This window comes from Balaenoptera acutorostrata, chromosome 16 (assembly GCF_949987535.1).
Source record: "Balaenoptera acutorostrata chromosome 16, mBalAcu1.1, whole genome shotgun sequence".
Classification (NCBI taxonomy): domain Eukaryota; kingdom Metazoa; phylum Chordata; class Mammalia; order Artiodactyla; family Balaenopteridae; genus Balaenoptera; species Balaenoptera acutorostrata.
Window position 1 is genome coordinate 16,794,867 of NC_080079.1, and position 14,866 is coordinate 16,809,732.

Genomic DNA, 14,866 nt, shown 5'->3' on the forward strand with positions numbered 1-14,866 from the left:
AACAATTTTTTTCCTTGTGATGAGAACTCTTAGGATTTACTCATCTTAACTTTCATACACACATACAGCATTGTTAGTTATATTAATCATGTTGTACATTACAGCCCTACTTCTTAAGTATCTCATAACTGGAATTTTGTACCTTTTGACCGCCTTCCTCCAAATCCCCCACCCCTGCCTCTGGTGACCACAAATCTGATCTCTTTCTCTATACGTTTGTTTGTTTTTTGAAGTATAATCGACTACAACTCTATGATAGCTCCTGGTACACAATGTAGTGATTTGATATTTCTATACACTGCAAAATGATCACCGTAGTCTAGTTACCAAAGATATTGTATTATTATTGACTATATTCCTCATGTTGTACATTGCATCCCTGTGACTCATTTCTTTTGTAACTGGAAATTTGTACCTCAATTTTCCTCACTTATTTCACTCATCCCCACCATCCCCTTCCCTGTTTGTTGTCTGTATCTATGACTCTGTTTCTGTTTTGTTATGTTTGCTCAGTTGTTTCTGGATTCCACATATAGGTGAAATTATACAGTATTTGTCTTTCTCACCCTCTAGGTCCATTCATGTTGTCACAAATGGCAAGATTTCATTCTTTTTTATGGCTGAGTAATATTCCATTGTATATAGGTAAAGTTTTTTTTTAACTACTCAAAAGAAGCTATAATAATTAAATAAAAATTTTATTGATAATCTAAAAAAAAACCCGTTGTCATTTCTTGATTTTTCACATGACGGTAAATAAAAAGGACATTGTTAAACAGTATAGTGCGTGAATAATCTTTTGAAATTCTGAAACTATAATCCTTCCAATTTCAGAATATTCAGAACTATCTTAATTGGAAGCTGCAACTAAGATGAAATTCTTTAACATTAGAGAAATACATACCCTATCTTGTGTATAAAATATAATATGTATGTAATGTTACATGTTATATATATGATATATTTACTCTATCTTCTATATATTACTGCTGGCTTTGTTTTTATGCAATTAACAAATCCCAAGTCATTGGTATAAAAGCATAAAATAACTAGTAAAAGAATTAATCCAAATGAACGTTCCCATAATATCTTAAAAATCTTACTTTTACTTAGCAAAATTTACTTATATTTAATATCAAAAGTTTACATACCTGACCTTCCAAAAACTACATCCCAAGGAGAACTAATGGGCTGTTCTTCTCCTTTAGCTCCACCTTCTTTATCTGTACCTTGAATTCCAATGCCAGCTACAGTGCTCACCGTCTCAGCTTCTAGGTCAATCTATAGACATTAATACAGGTTTTATGCAATGCATCTATTTCCAGTAGAACATACAGAAAACATGTACTTTATTTACAGTATATATGAACTTATTATATGTTAATTAATAAAACCGAGTGGTTTTTAGTGTGTTAAAAAAAAAATGTGCAACATACTTAAAAAAAAAAAAGCTTTAAAAAAAGTGTAATCAAGTACATGGTGACCTTGTTATAGAAATGCATAAAACTCAGTCCTTTTCATTTCTCCATCCGTCCATTCCCCCACTTTCCTCTTACTCCCCTCCCTCATCATGCCTCTACCAGAACTGCTGTTGATCTCATCTCAACTATAAAATATTTTAAAAGCAGGTGAAATTTGAAAATTTAAAGCAGAATCAAGGAAAACACTTGCTTCTTAAAATTAAATGTATTTCAATTATGCTTGGCTAGTAATTGACACATATGGAGCTTAATATGTGGTAAGAACTAATCCAAGTATCATCCATCCATCCATCTTAATAACCCTATGACTGTGATTTTGATTACTTTAGAGGAAACTGAGGCACAGATCATTAACTAAGATCCCAAGATCCCACAGCTAGTAAGTCAAGGATCTTGGATTTGAACCAGTTCTAGCTTTACTACGTTATATTGCCTCTGCTTCATAAACCAAAAAATCAATGCATTCTACTGAAAAAAGATGCTCTGGTTTCATCTCCTGAGACACTTTCAACATTTTATCATGAAAATTTTCAAACACAGAGAAAGCTGAAAGAATACTGCACCAAACATCCATATATCAACAGTTCACTGACTTGCTTTATCACATATCTCATCCAGCTATCAATCCTTCAATTCATTTACATTTTTTGATGCATTTCAAAGTAAATCATAAACATTAGTACACTGTCCCTAAATATTTCAGTAGGCTTGTCATTAACTAGAGTTCCATATTTTTTCAGATCTTTTTCCTTTTTTGAGGCAAAACTTATAACGAAATGCACAAATCTTAAGTGTATCACCTGATAAATTCTCAAAAATGCATAAACCTGTGTGGCCCCAACTTATATAAAGATACAGAATGTTACCTTCACTCCAGAAAGTTCCCTCATACCTCTTTACAGTCCTTCTTGACCCCAGTGGCAAACAGTGTTAATTTTTTTTTTTCCATCACAGATTAGTTGTAACTCTTCTAGGATTTCAGATAAATGGAATCATACAGTAATTAACTCTTTTGTGTGAAGCTTCTTTCATTTAACATGTTTGAGATTTATTCATGTTCCTTTTTATTGCTGAGCAGTATTCCATATAAGGAATACATCACAGTTCATTTATTTATTTTCTTACTGACAGACAGCTGGGCTAATTTCCAGTTTGGGGGCCTTCAAATAGAGTTGCTATTAATATTCTTGTGTAAGCCTTTTTGTGGACATGCTTTCACTTCTCTTGGGTACACACAGAGGACTGTAGCTGCTATGTTATAGGGCAAGTATATGATTAGTTTGATTTAAAAAACTCCCAAAAGGTTTTCTCCAGTGCTCTATCATTTTCTATTCCCACCAATGATGTATAAGAGTTCAAACTGCTCCACATCCTTGCCAACCTATGGTATTGTCAGTCTTTTTAATTTTAACCATTATACTGGATATACAGTGGTATTTCATTGTGGTTTGAACGTACATTTCCTTCTCAGCTCATGATGTTGATCACTTTTCTATGTGCTTGTGGTCATTCTTATATCTTCTTTTGAAAAATATTCAAATCTTTGGCTCATTTTTCACTGGTTTGCCTTCTCATTTTTCAGTTGTAGAAGCCTTTATATTTCATGGATACTAACCCCCTTCATAGATGTGTTTTTGTGAATTTTTGTGACTATTTTCTGACAGCCTGTGGTTTTTCACTTTAACAGTGAAGTTTAATAGAAGTTTTATATTTAGATAAATCTGAATTTATAGTTTTTTTCTTTTGATTATTGTTTCTGTGTCCTGTCTTTGAGAAACCCTTGCCTACATGCAAGTCACAAGGATATTCTCATGTTTTCTTGTAAAAGCTTCATAGTTTTAGCATTTACATTTAGGTCTGTGATGCATCTTGAATTGATGTTTGTATATGGTGTGTGAAGTAGGGGTCATGTTTATTTTTTCCCCATGTTGGTATTTAGTTGTTCAAGCACAATGTGCAGAAATGACTTTCCTTTCTCCCCTGATTGATTTGATGCTTTTTAGAAAATCAAGTGACATGTAAACACTGATGTGTATAAAATTGATGACTGATAAGAACCTGCAGTACAAAACAAACAAACAAAAAAAACAACTAATACTAAACTTTCTTTGGGTTATTTGTATGGAAATATGTTAATATAAATGTTTCAGACATTACATGAAATTTCTAAAAATCTTATGTTCTGGTATAATGTTATAGGTCATAATTCTAGTTATTACTTTAAAATGTATATCTCAGAAATAACTAAATTTCCTTGTCAATTGCATTATTATGAACTTTCATCAAATCTTTAACCGTGGTCATTTTTAAGTCTTTTGTCATTTACAGACAGTTCCGGGTGTACTCTGATGGTTTTGCAAAAATGTTCCTATAAAAGGGTTTCATCTTCAAGGAATTCATGGAAAAGACTCTGACAAGTACAGGCTTCTGGTAACTGACTGTACTGCTGAACTGAATGAATAAGCATTTTCAGAACTCTAATGGAAAACTGATGAATTCATAAAAGTGCTAACAAAAGATCAAGAAGAAGAAAAAAATTAATTACATGGGACTGAGTGAACTGAGGAGGATGATTATAATTTTTGTGACTTTCTCTTTGAATAAAAAAAAAAAATCCCACAAGGACTCAGAGGCAAAAAATATACAAATCAATTATCACTGGAAAGTAAAGGAGCTGTTACAGTGGAGGATTACTAGACTTAATGTCAATATTATGACAAAGTATGAGTGTGTTTCGTGTTTGGTAATTGCAATCATTGTTGCTTTTGTTGTGGTCATCCATTTACAATGCTTGGTGTCAGTTTATTTATCTCTTGTAAAAATAAAATACAGTGTGTGTGTACGGAAAAAAAAAAGGTGAAAAGACAACTCACAGAATGTGGGAAAGTACTGAAAATCATATATCTGATAAGGAATTTGCATCTAGAATATATAAAGAACTCTTACAACTCCATAATAAAAAACACAAAAAACCCAATAAAAAATTGTCAAAGAATCTGCATAGACACTTCTCAAAAGAAGATAAACAAATGGTCCATATACGTAGGAAAAGATGCTCAACATCATTCCTCATTAGAGAAATACATATTCCAAACCACAATGATAGGCTGCTTCACACCTAGTAGAATGCCTAGAAATTTAAAAATGGAAAATGAAAAAAAAAAAAAAAAAAAAAGAAAATGGAAAATGGTAAGTAATGGTGAAGATATGGAGAAATTGGAACCCACATATATTGCAGATAGAAATGTAAAATGATGCAACCACTGTGGTTTAGCACGTTCTCAAAAAGTTAAACACAAAATATAAAACATACGAATCAACACTTCCAGTATTTACAACACCTACCCAAGAGAAATAAAAATGTATGTCCACACAAAACTAATATGTGAATTATTTATAAATAGCCAAAAATTGGAAAACACCTTAAATGTCCACCAACTGGTAAACGGATAACATGTGGTTTATACATGCAATAGAATGCTATCCAGCAATACAAAGGAATTAATTACTGACATGTTACATCATCAATGAACCTCAAAAACATTACACAGAATGAAAGAAGCCAGACACATAAGACCATATATTGTATGATTCTGTGTATATGAAATGTTCAAAGAGGCAAATTTACAGAGACAAAAAGTAGATTAGGGCTGGGGGTGGGAACGGGGATTAACTGTAATCAGGCATGAGGGTTCTTCCTAGGAGGATGAAAATGTTCTAAAAATGATTTATGGTGATGGTTACACAACTTGTTAAATTTACTAAAAATTCCTGAATTGTATTCATGAAATGGGTGACCTTTGTACTATGTAAAATATATCACAATAAAGTTGTTAAAAACACACACACAAAAAATACTACATGTTTTACAAGGTCACAGATAAATAAGAAGATGTGAATTAAACATATCAGAAGGGCTGCCTATAGGAGTACTTATGTACAGGGAATGGCAGGGGAAATGGGAATGCAGATGAAGAGGAATTTACAAATTAATAAATAAGTTAATCTAACAAGAGACAGGTCGGCATGGAACAATGATGTTCATGAGCTGTGAATGTAGGAGTATGATCAACCCTCTGCAACGGAGATTTTAAACAAATGTAAAATACAATAAATATTTTATACTTTTAAAACAAAAGGAAGAAATCATAGTTCTCTCATTTCCATTTTTGCAGACACTAAACTAAGTCATAAAAATGACTTCGAGTAACCTATATTTGTTATGATGATTATGCTACTTAAAAAGTATTTGAAATGCAGTCAATACTCCAAAACCCACTAAGTCCTAAGGCAAGAGAAATAACATAAAATCAAAAAAGGACGAGTACTCCCTGTATGTTGTGGGCTACATATCTTACTACTTCAATATCCTGTTAGATATCTATGACACTATGGTGAATTTTAGAAGCATAGAACCCCAAAAAGATAATGATAAAGAAATACTGACCTCTAAGGAGTTAGTAACATAAAGCACTTTTCCCAGAGTATACAACATTAAGCTATTAGTCCTATGAAAAGTTCTGCCTAAAAAGGGCTCCTTGGTCAAATAAGTTTAGAAATACCGCACACACATCCCCCCACTAGTGTGTTCACAATAATATTAGCATATTAAAATATATTAGCAAGACTTTCAAAAAATAAGTCTGCTTTAATTTATAAATCCACAAAATACTTTTCTCATGTAACATCTTTTCATGTTAAGAGGAATTTATGCTTTAGAAAATGCTTCGTTCAACAGATGTTATTTGCTCATAAATTCATTCAACAAATATCTAATAAACACCTACTGTGGGCTAGGCACTGTTTTAGGTGCTTAGGATTTCAGTAGTAAAGAAAACAAATGTCATGCCCTCATGGAGATTTACATTACAGTGGTTACTATTAAATGTTCTACATATGTTTTTTCCTATTATATATATATTAGTTGATGATTTTGTAATATAAATGGGCAAAAATATCAAGAGAGAGAAATAGCGAGAAAAGCAAGTACCTAAATGTACTTAGGTACAATATGTAGTACATATATGTTCAGACAGAATGGGTTAGATGAACTTACTTATTTTCCAAATAGAAATAACAACTTAAAAGACCAACAGATTACAGTCAGAATACTCATCAATAAGGAATGTTTAAAATAACTAGATAATACTATGCAGTCATAGTCATATGACTAACATGGAAAAAAAAAGTTAAAAAAAAGAATGTAGAAATTATGTATGTACATTATGATTCCATTTGTTTAAAAAAGAAGATTCTCTAGAGACAGTCCTTTCAATATAAAATTATTTGTACATGAGTAGAAAATTTCTGAAGACACAAATTTTAACAATGGTTGGTTACCCCTGGAGAGCCTGAATAGATAATTAGGAGACCTTTTTTACCTTTATGTATTAATTCATTTTTTTAAAAATAAGATCATATATTACTTTTATAATGAGATAAAAGAAATTTTAAGACTAATTGATAGATAAGTATTCCCAGACAAAGCATAAGAGCTGAAGGGATGCAGGAGTGGTATTTTTTTTTTTCTAAGTTTGAGAAAATTTAACTGAAAAAGGACAAAGCATCACTTTATAAATAGTAGTTAGGAAGATACCTCAAAATGAGGAGCTTTTGGGTGATTAGGCACATGACTTTAAAATAAAGGATTAAAAAAACGATTTGATGGGTTTGTCTAAGAATAAAGTTAAAGCAAGTAACCTCAGAAAAAAGCTGAATGAGGATGATCTGAAGTATTTAAGCAACACCCTCTCACTTCAAATATTTATGTAGCAAGTAAATATAAGTTTTTCTGATTAGAAGGATTAAAACTTAATTTAAAATGGAAAATTACCTTTCTTATAAGGTGGTTTTCTGTATCTGCCACATATATGATATTATCCATTATGGCTACACCTTGTGGTGAGTTAAAAGTTGACTCTGAAAACATTCCATCTTTTCTTCCAGGGTTGGGTCCTACAAGACAAGATAGCCATAAGACAAAAATTTTCCACATAAAGTTACCTCAAAGTAACACCAAAAAAATAAAATTTGTATTTAAAGCTGGGATTTTAATATAAATAACTTGATACTTCTACCTAAAAACTAAACTGTATCTCAAGATACCTATTTTTCTCAAGAGTAAGTTTTGCTAATGACAGGGCTTACTAGATAATGGTTACTAGTACACTTTAGTAGTATATATCAGAAGAAATTACTTCAAAAAGCATCTGAATTACCTATTATCTAGACTAGAAAGAATTAAAAAATAACTTAAATCTTTTACTATCTAGATGAATGATTTTTAACAATTTTGGAAGATAAACTCCTTTGATTATAACTGAAAATTACGAACCCTTTCCTTACAAAAATACACATGCCCATAAAATGTCACAGGAATTTCAAGGGGTTCCTAAATCATGAGGATCATTCAAGCATTTCTTAATAGCCCATGAATCCCAAGTTAACACACTTCGTTTAAACCCTAGCTCTTCCTAGCTGATGATCCGGGCAAGTTCTGTGTGTCTCAGTTTCTCTTTTGTAAAATTGAATTAATAATATACCTAACTCATAGCACTCTGAGGACTAAATAATACAGGTAAAGTGCTTAGAATAATGCCAGGCATATTTTTGTTTGCTATTATTACTGTTATTAATAATACTATTTATTATTGTTGGTGATGAGAGTTCCCTGGGGAAAAAAAAGGGAGAGTACTGTGATCACTTCAGATTGGAAAATACTGTATACTGTAACCTCCTCTCATACATTCATGAGATATATTAGGCAGAGTAAAAGATCTGAGTACAGTGACACCACCACCACCAAAAATCTTTTAAAGCACATCTGACCAGTATTTCCTGAGTGTATCTGACCACAGAATTCTTTTTTAAAAATTGTAGAATAACTATAAGTTTATCACAAGATGACAATATTCCTAGAAACACGTTTGGAAAAGGTAGCTTGCTGCTGGTTCCTCTGTTTAACAAAGGAGAATATCCATCTAAACTATTTAGAAAATTTTAGAATCTATTAAAAACTTTTAACCATTTAAATGTAACTTGCTATAACAGATGCTTTTTGAGTAACAACTGTCATAACTTCCTGTTATTAACCAAAATACCAAGTTGCCCAAGCAAAATAAACAACACAGAACACACACAAACTCTAACAGAAACAACAAACAAGAAACAAATGAATTCAAGAGCTAAGGGAATGATACCTTGGCATACTAAGAATAGCCCCAGGGCTTAGGAAACAATCAGTTTATTTTTTAGTTTATTTATTAGTTTATTTGCATCAGGAATGTTGATATCCCTACTTTATGTACTAACACTGCATGTGTGACTAAAGTAGGATTGCAAAGAGATGAATTACTTTTCTCTTTGACTAATTATGTTGTCAGATGTCAGTTCAGCCTGGTGAGCAGGATTAATAATGTACTTAACAGATTTTATTAATTATATGTCAATAAGAGCCCTTTTTAGATCAAGACCAGGGAGATATGGAAGAAAATGATCTATGCCTGTATGATACTTTTATTTCACTACAACCAAATGGAATGGATTCAGAAGTATGCTTAAGTTCTTAATGGAAGGAGAGAAAAGTATAATAATATACAAATCCTAGGTTATTTCATAATCTAAGACTCAACTTCCTAGGGTATTGTTGTGGTCTCAAAAAACATACGGCTAGGGACTTCCTTGGTGGCACAGTGGTTAAGAATCTGCCTGCCAATGCAGGGGACATGGGTTTGAGCCCTGGTCCGGAAGCTCCCACATGCCGCAGAGCAACTAAGCCCGTGCGCCACAACTACTGAGCCTGCGCTCTAGAGCCCGCGAGCCACAACTACTCAGCCTGCATGCCACAACTACTGAAGCCCACTTGCCTAGAGCTTGTGCTCCGCAACAATAGAAGCCACCACAATGAGAAGCCCGTGCACCACAACGAAGAGTAGCCCCCACTCGCTGCAACTAGAGCAAGCCTGCACGCAGCAACAAAGACCCAACGCAGCCATAAACAAACAAACAAATATATATATATACACACACACACACATATATATGGCTATATTTTGATGGAAAGTGAAATACTTCCATTTAAAATGCCCGACATCTAAAATGTATATAATACTTTCATAAGATACAATAGTGTGGCAGTTTTTTGAAAAAACAAGGTGGGATATATGAATATACTTGAAAATTACACAAAAGATTTCCTCCTTTTGATCTTAATGGAGTTTTTTGGGTAGTTTTGTTTGTTTTTGAGGGAGTGAGAAGAGATTAATTCAGACACAATTAACAAAATAATTTCTGATGAAGTTAAAATCAGTGTATATTGCCCTTCTACAATTAGTTCTTATTTGTAAGTTTCAATTTTAATACATTTCCTTGAACTATTTTTTTACATGTATAACATAAAATACATTATATAACATAATTAGCAAACTTTACCTCCAATGCTGTACTGAATTTGTCCATTCCTCCAGACGACCAAAATTCTATGATGTCCAGTGTCTGCTATTACCAATCTATTAGAAACATGGTCTACTGTTACTTTGCCAGGAAACAGCAATGGTGAAGGTGGCAAAGAATCTTTATAGAGTTTTATTCCAATTTTATTATCTCTGATCTGTCCCCTGTCTTTGTAATATTTTAAAGCTATTGAAGTATATAAAAGTAATTTCTCTCTATGTCCTTCTCCAATCAAAGAAAACAACATGTTTCCACGGGGTCCAAGTATGATCAGAGTTGGCCAGCAGGAAACTTCTAGTTCTTGCCAAAGGCTGGCATCTGCATCATTAACCACAGGGTGGGTGATGTTGTATCGAAGAATAGCACTCTTAACGTTATCCAGGACTTTTTCATTTGGAAACTTAGCCGAGTGAACACCAACAATCAGAAGACCATCTAAACGGGAAAAATTATATGTTGAACATTATGAAGTATTAAAGTTTGAATATCACCATCCACATATTAGGTTTTGGGTCATAAATAAGTATAAACAGTCAGAGATTAAAAAAGAGGAAACATAGAACTAAATTAGTATCTTCAACTGCATTTACACTCATGAATAAAACATTAACATTTAAATATAAATTCAAACACATATGATCAAAACCATGCAGCTATTTTAAGTTTAAAACCCTGTGTCCTGGGGCTTCCCTGGTGGCGCAGTGGTTGAGAATCTGCCTGCTAATGCAGGGGACACGGGTTCGAGCCCTGGTCTGGGAGGATCCCACATGCCGTGGAGCAGCTGGGCCCGTGAGCCACAACTGCTGAGCCTGCGCGTCTGGAGCCTGTGCCCCATAGTGGGAGGGGCCGCGATAGTGAGAGGCCCGCGCACCGCGATGAAGAGTGGCCCCCGCACCATGATGAGGAGTGGCCCCCGCTTGCCGCAACTAGAGAAAGCCCTCACACGAAACGAAGACCTAGAGAAAGCCCTTGCACGAAACGAAGACCTAGAGAAAGCCCTCGCACGAAACGAAGACCCAACACAGCCAAAAAAATAAATAAATAAAGTAGCTATTAAAAAAAAAAAAAAAGAAGTTAAGTTATGGGAGTTCCCTGGTGGCCTAGTGGTTAGGATTCCAGGCTTTCACTGCCATGACCGGGGTTCAATCTCTGGTCGGGGAACTGAGATCCCACAAGCTGCATGGCGTGGCAAAAATAAAAATACAATAAAAGTTAAAAAAAAAAAAAAAACCCTGTGTCTTTTTATCTAGATAAAGCTTTAAAATAATATTCTCTATTTTCTTAGAAGATGTTGAAATTTTATAACTTTTTTCCACCTGTTTTAAGCTCCTTTGAAATTCACAGTGACTATGATTGCTTTTTGTTGGTATTTATTATCACATTATCCTCTTAAATTTTTCTGACCTAATTCTATTATAGATTAACATAATGAATATGAACAAGATGTTTCCATAAGGTCTTTGATTTATTTAAAATTCCTATTGTATAGTTCTTAGAACAAACCTTATTGTAGACAGCAGACCTGCTGAAAACTAAAAACTAAAAACAACATATTTCTTCTACCTAATCAATACAGTATATCAAGAAAATAATATAGAAAAAAAAAGTATGAAGTGTTAGGCTGGATTCAGAGAAAAACTCAGCATTGATTACCAAGTAACAAGTTACCTCGGGCATGTTACTTAATCTCTCTGTGCATCAGTTTTCTTATTTGTAAAATGGGAAAATAATAGGAATTGCCTCATAGGTCAGTTTTGAGGATTTAAAAAGATAATCTGTATAAGGCGTTTAGCATAGTACCTAGTTTACTGTAAAACTTCAACAAATGTTCATTATTATTATTTTTTAAAGTTATAAGTACAAAGATAACCAATAAAAGAGAAATACAACATTTTCTATATATCAAAAGAAATCAGTAAAGTAAAATAGCAAAAAAGCACATCATGTTGAGAAACAGCAAATAAAACCTAATACACAAAATAACACAATAACTATACATAATAATACTTATAAATAAATGTGAATGGGTTTAACTCATCTACTAAAAAGATTTGGATCAGAAAAGCTAAAAATAAAGATATGCACAAAGATACGTGGGCAAATGAAAGCAACAGGAACACAAGGGTGTGATCCTGGTAGGTAGGATCTACCCCACAAGGTAGATTTCAAGCCCCAAAGCATTAAGCAGGACAAAGGAAGAAACGTTTTAATGTGAAAAGCATTCACAACAAAGATAAAACAATTAGGAATATCCATGTACCAAGCAATAAAGGAAGCAACTTATTGCTTCTATTTAAAAAGTTTTCTATTTCTGTTCCGGTGGTTATTTTCTATTAATACTTTTTAATCATATTATAAAAGTATTAATCCCCATTTTTTATAACCTTTTACTATCTGGCCTATCATTTTTAAATGGCATCCTTTACCACTTATTACCTATACAATAATCAATAGTCTTCTGTTTCCCCTCTCTCCTTTTTCTTTCCATCTTTCTTTAGTTGCATTCTTTCTAATTTTGTCAGAATATATGATTTTATATTATTCTTCTACTCTTGGGTGATGGATTTATCGATTTAGCTAAGTTGGAATTGTTTTCCAGTATTCTGCTCCCTGCCTAGCTCTGGGTTATCCTGGACCACAAGATACTATGTGAGAGAACTGGAAGGTGTTAAAGGCAGCAGCAGCCATATCCTCTCTTGTTGGAAGACTGGTGCAGGGCACCAGGTGCTACTGCAGTTGACACACTCTGTAGCTCATCTACTGGCTCACCTCAGTGGTTGTGGGGTAGCAGCTGGGCCCCGGCAGCTGCACCAGCTCCTGCCAGATCTCCTCCCTCAGCTTTTGCAACTCCTGGGCCAGGCAAGTTTTTAGCTCCTGATGAAGGGAACAAACTTATTTTTCTGGTCACCTCATTATTTAAATTGGAAGCTTACATAGGTTCCAGTTCATGCGTGCAGACTGTAGTTTACCCTTGATCTCCCCTACTTCTTATCCATCTTTCCTTTTCAACTGCCTGAACTTCTGACTTCAAATTGAGGCATCAGACACAGAAGCAACAGCTGTATACATGTAGACTAGTTAACCAGCTCCCACAATTACATAAGGTCAAGTGCCTTTAACAAATCCTTATTATTTCTCCTGACTCCTAGTGGTCCTTCTCCTCTGATCAAACTCTGACTGATTCACCAAAACGCCTCATCCTCGTTGGTCACAGCTCTACAAATACATGTATGTAGTCTTCATTCATCCGTTTGGAGTTTCCTTAGTCACACCTGGTTAGAATCTCCTTCAAGTAGATTCACCAGAAAGGGCACATGGGCATAGTATTCTCTGAGTTCTTGGACATTCAAAACTGTCTTTCTAGGACTTCCCTGGTGGCACAATGGTTAAGAATCTGCCTGCCAATGCAGGGGACACGGGTTCGAGCCGTGGTCCGGGAGGATCCCACATGCCGCAAAGCAACTAAGCCTGTGTGCCACAACTACTGAGCCTGCACTCTACAGCCTGCGAGCCACAACTACTGAGCCCACGTGCCACAACTACTGAAGCCTGAGCGCCTACAGCCCGTGCTCCGCAACAAAGAGTAGCCCCCGCTCGCAGCAACTAGAGAAAGCCCGCTCACAGCAACGAAGACCCAACGCAGCCAAAAATAAATAAATAAATTTATAAAAACATAAAAAAACCTTTCTATAACCCTGTTTGATTCTTGAAAGGCAGCTGCTTAGATATAAAATCCTTGATTTGTACTTCCTTAAGATTCTTAGAAATGTTGCTTCACTGTTACATTGCTTTGTATGTTATTTGTGAAAAGTCTGTCCCGTCTAATTTACATGTCTTTCAAAGTCATCTTTTCCTAGAAGTCCTGAGGACTTTTTTTTAAAACATCTTTAAAGTGTAATAGTTTTACTAGGATACTTCTTAGGTTGTTCTGGGTATTTTCCCTGGTATCTAGTAGGCCCTTTCAATATGTAGATTTAAGGTTCCTTTTATTTCTGGAATGTCTTCTTGGATTCTAATTTGAGATATTAGATCTGGTCAGTTGTTTTGATTTTCTTCTTCAGTCTCCAAAGTAGTCTTATGTTGGACCTCTTCTCCTAGTCTTCCAATTCAATCATTTCCTCTCTAACCCTTTTTACTTCTTTTTTTTTTTTTAAGCTCGTTTTCAGTCTCTAAGTCTGTTTTTATATCCCTGCTTTAGCTCAATGCCCCTGATAACATTTTGACATGAATTTATTATCCCTTGGACACCCTGTAATTTAGTCTTCATCTCTAATATTATTCGGACTTTTTTCTTCTATTTCTTTTCTGGTTCAATCAACACTCATTTCTTCCTTTGTTTTGGGGGGGGCGTGTCCATTTGTTTTTAGTTTTTAAATTTCTGATTCAAGCTTTTTCATTATTCCTAAATACTTTTAGAGAATATGTCATTCAATATGGAGGACTGTGTTATAGTTTCTGTCAACTTTTTGATTAAGTGAGAATTTTCATCAGCATTTCAACTTTCAATCACATTTTCAGCTTTTTAGTTTTATATGGATGTGATCTTTTTAATAATCCTAATCATTTTTTGGACAGAGCTCCTAGTTTGAGAGTGCCCTCTTCTGACAGTCCCCCTTTTCTGTGCAGTCTCTTTTCAGATAGCGCTGCTGGAAGAAGGAGTTGATGTGTATATTCTTTTGTTTCTGCAGCATCCTTAACTTTTCCCTCTTATCTTCTTCGTTCCCTTCAGTAGACTGTCTCCAAGGGAAACTACACACACCTCTACATATCTGATTCTCTTCCAGAAGCAATGCTTCTCTGAGGCTTCTGTTCCCAGTCCCACACTCTTTCAAGAGCAAGTACTATGTTCTAGTATATCCAAACCTGTGTTCAGTATTTTGCAGTTAGTGTTGGAGTTTCTCTTTCTGCAGGTAAGGGGATTACTCTGTTTGTGC

The 14,866-nt window shown here is 34.3% G+C and overlaps 1 protein-coding gene across 1 annotated transcript in view; it reads right to left on the reverse strand.

The window, feature by feature from the left end:
* Positions 1-14,866, reverse strand: part of NHLRC2 (NHL repeat containing 2) — a 59,197-nt gene that overhangs the window by 32,498 nt on the left and 11,833 nt on the right. Inside the window, exons 3-5 of the mRNA XM_007173118.2 lie at positions 9,912-10,367; positions 7,315-7,436; positions 1,152-1,281 (exon numbers count right to left, since the gene is read on the reverse strand). Of these exons, the coding sequence (XP_007173180.2) occupies positions 1,152-1,281; positions 7,315-7,436; positions 9,912-10,367 (708 nt within the window). The remainder of the gene's footprint in view (positions 1-1,151; positions 1,282-7,314; positions 7,437-9,911; positions 10,368-14,866) is intronic.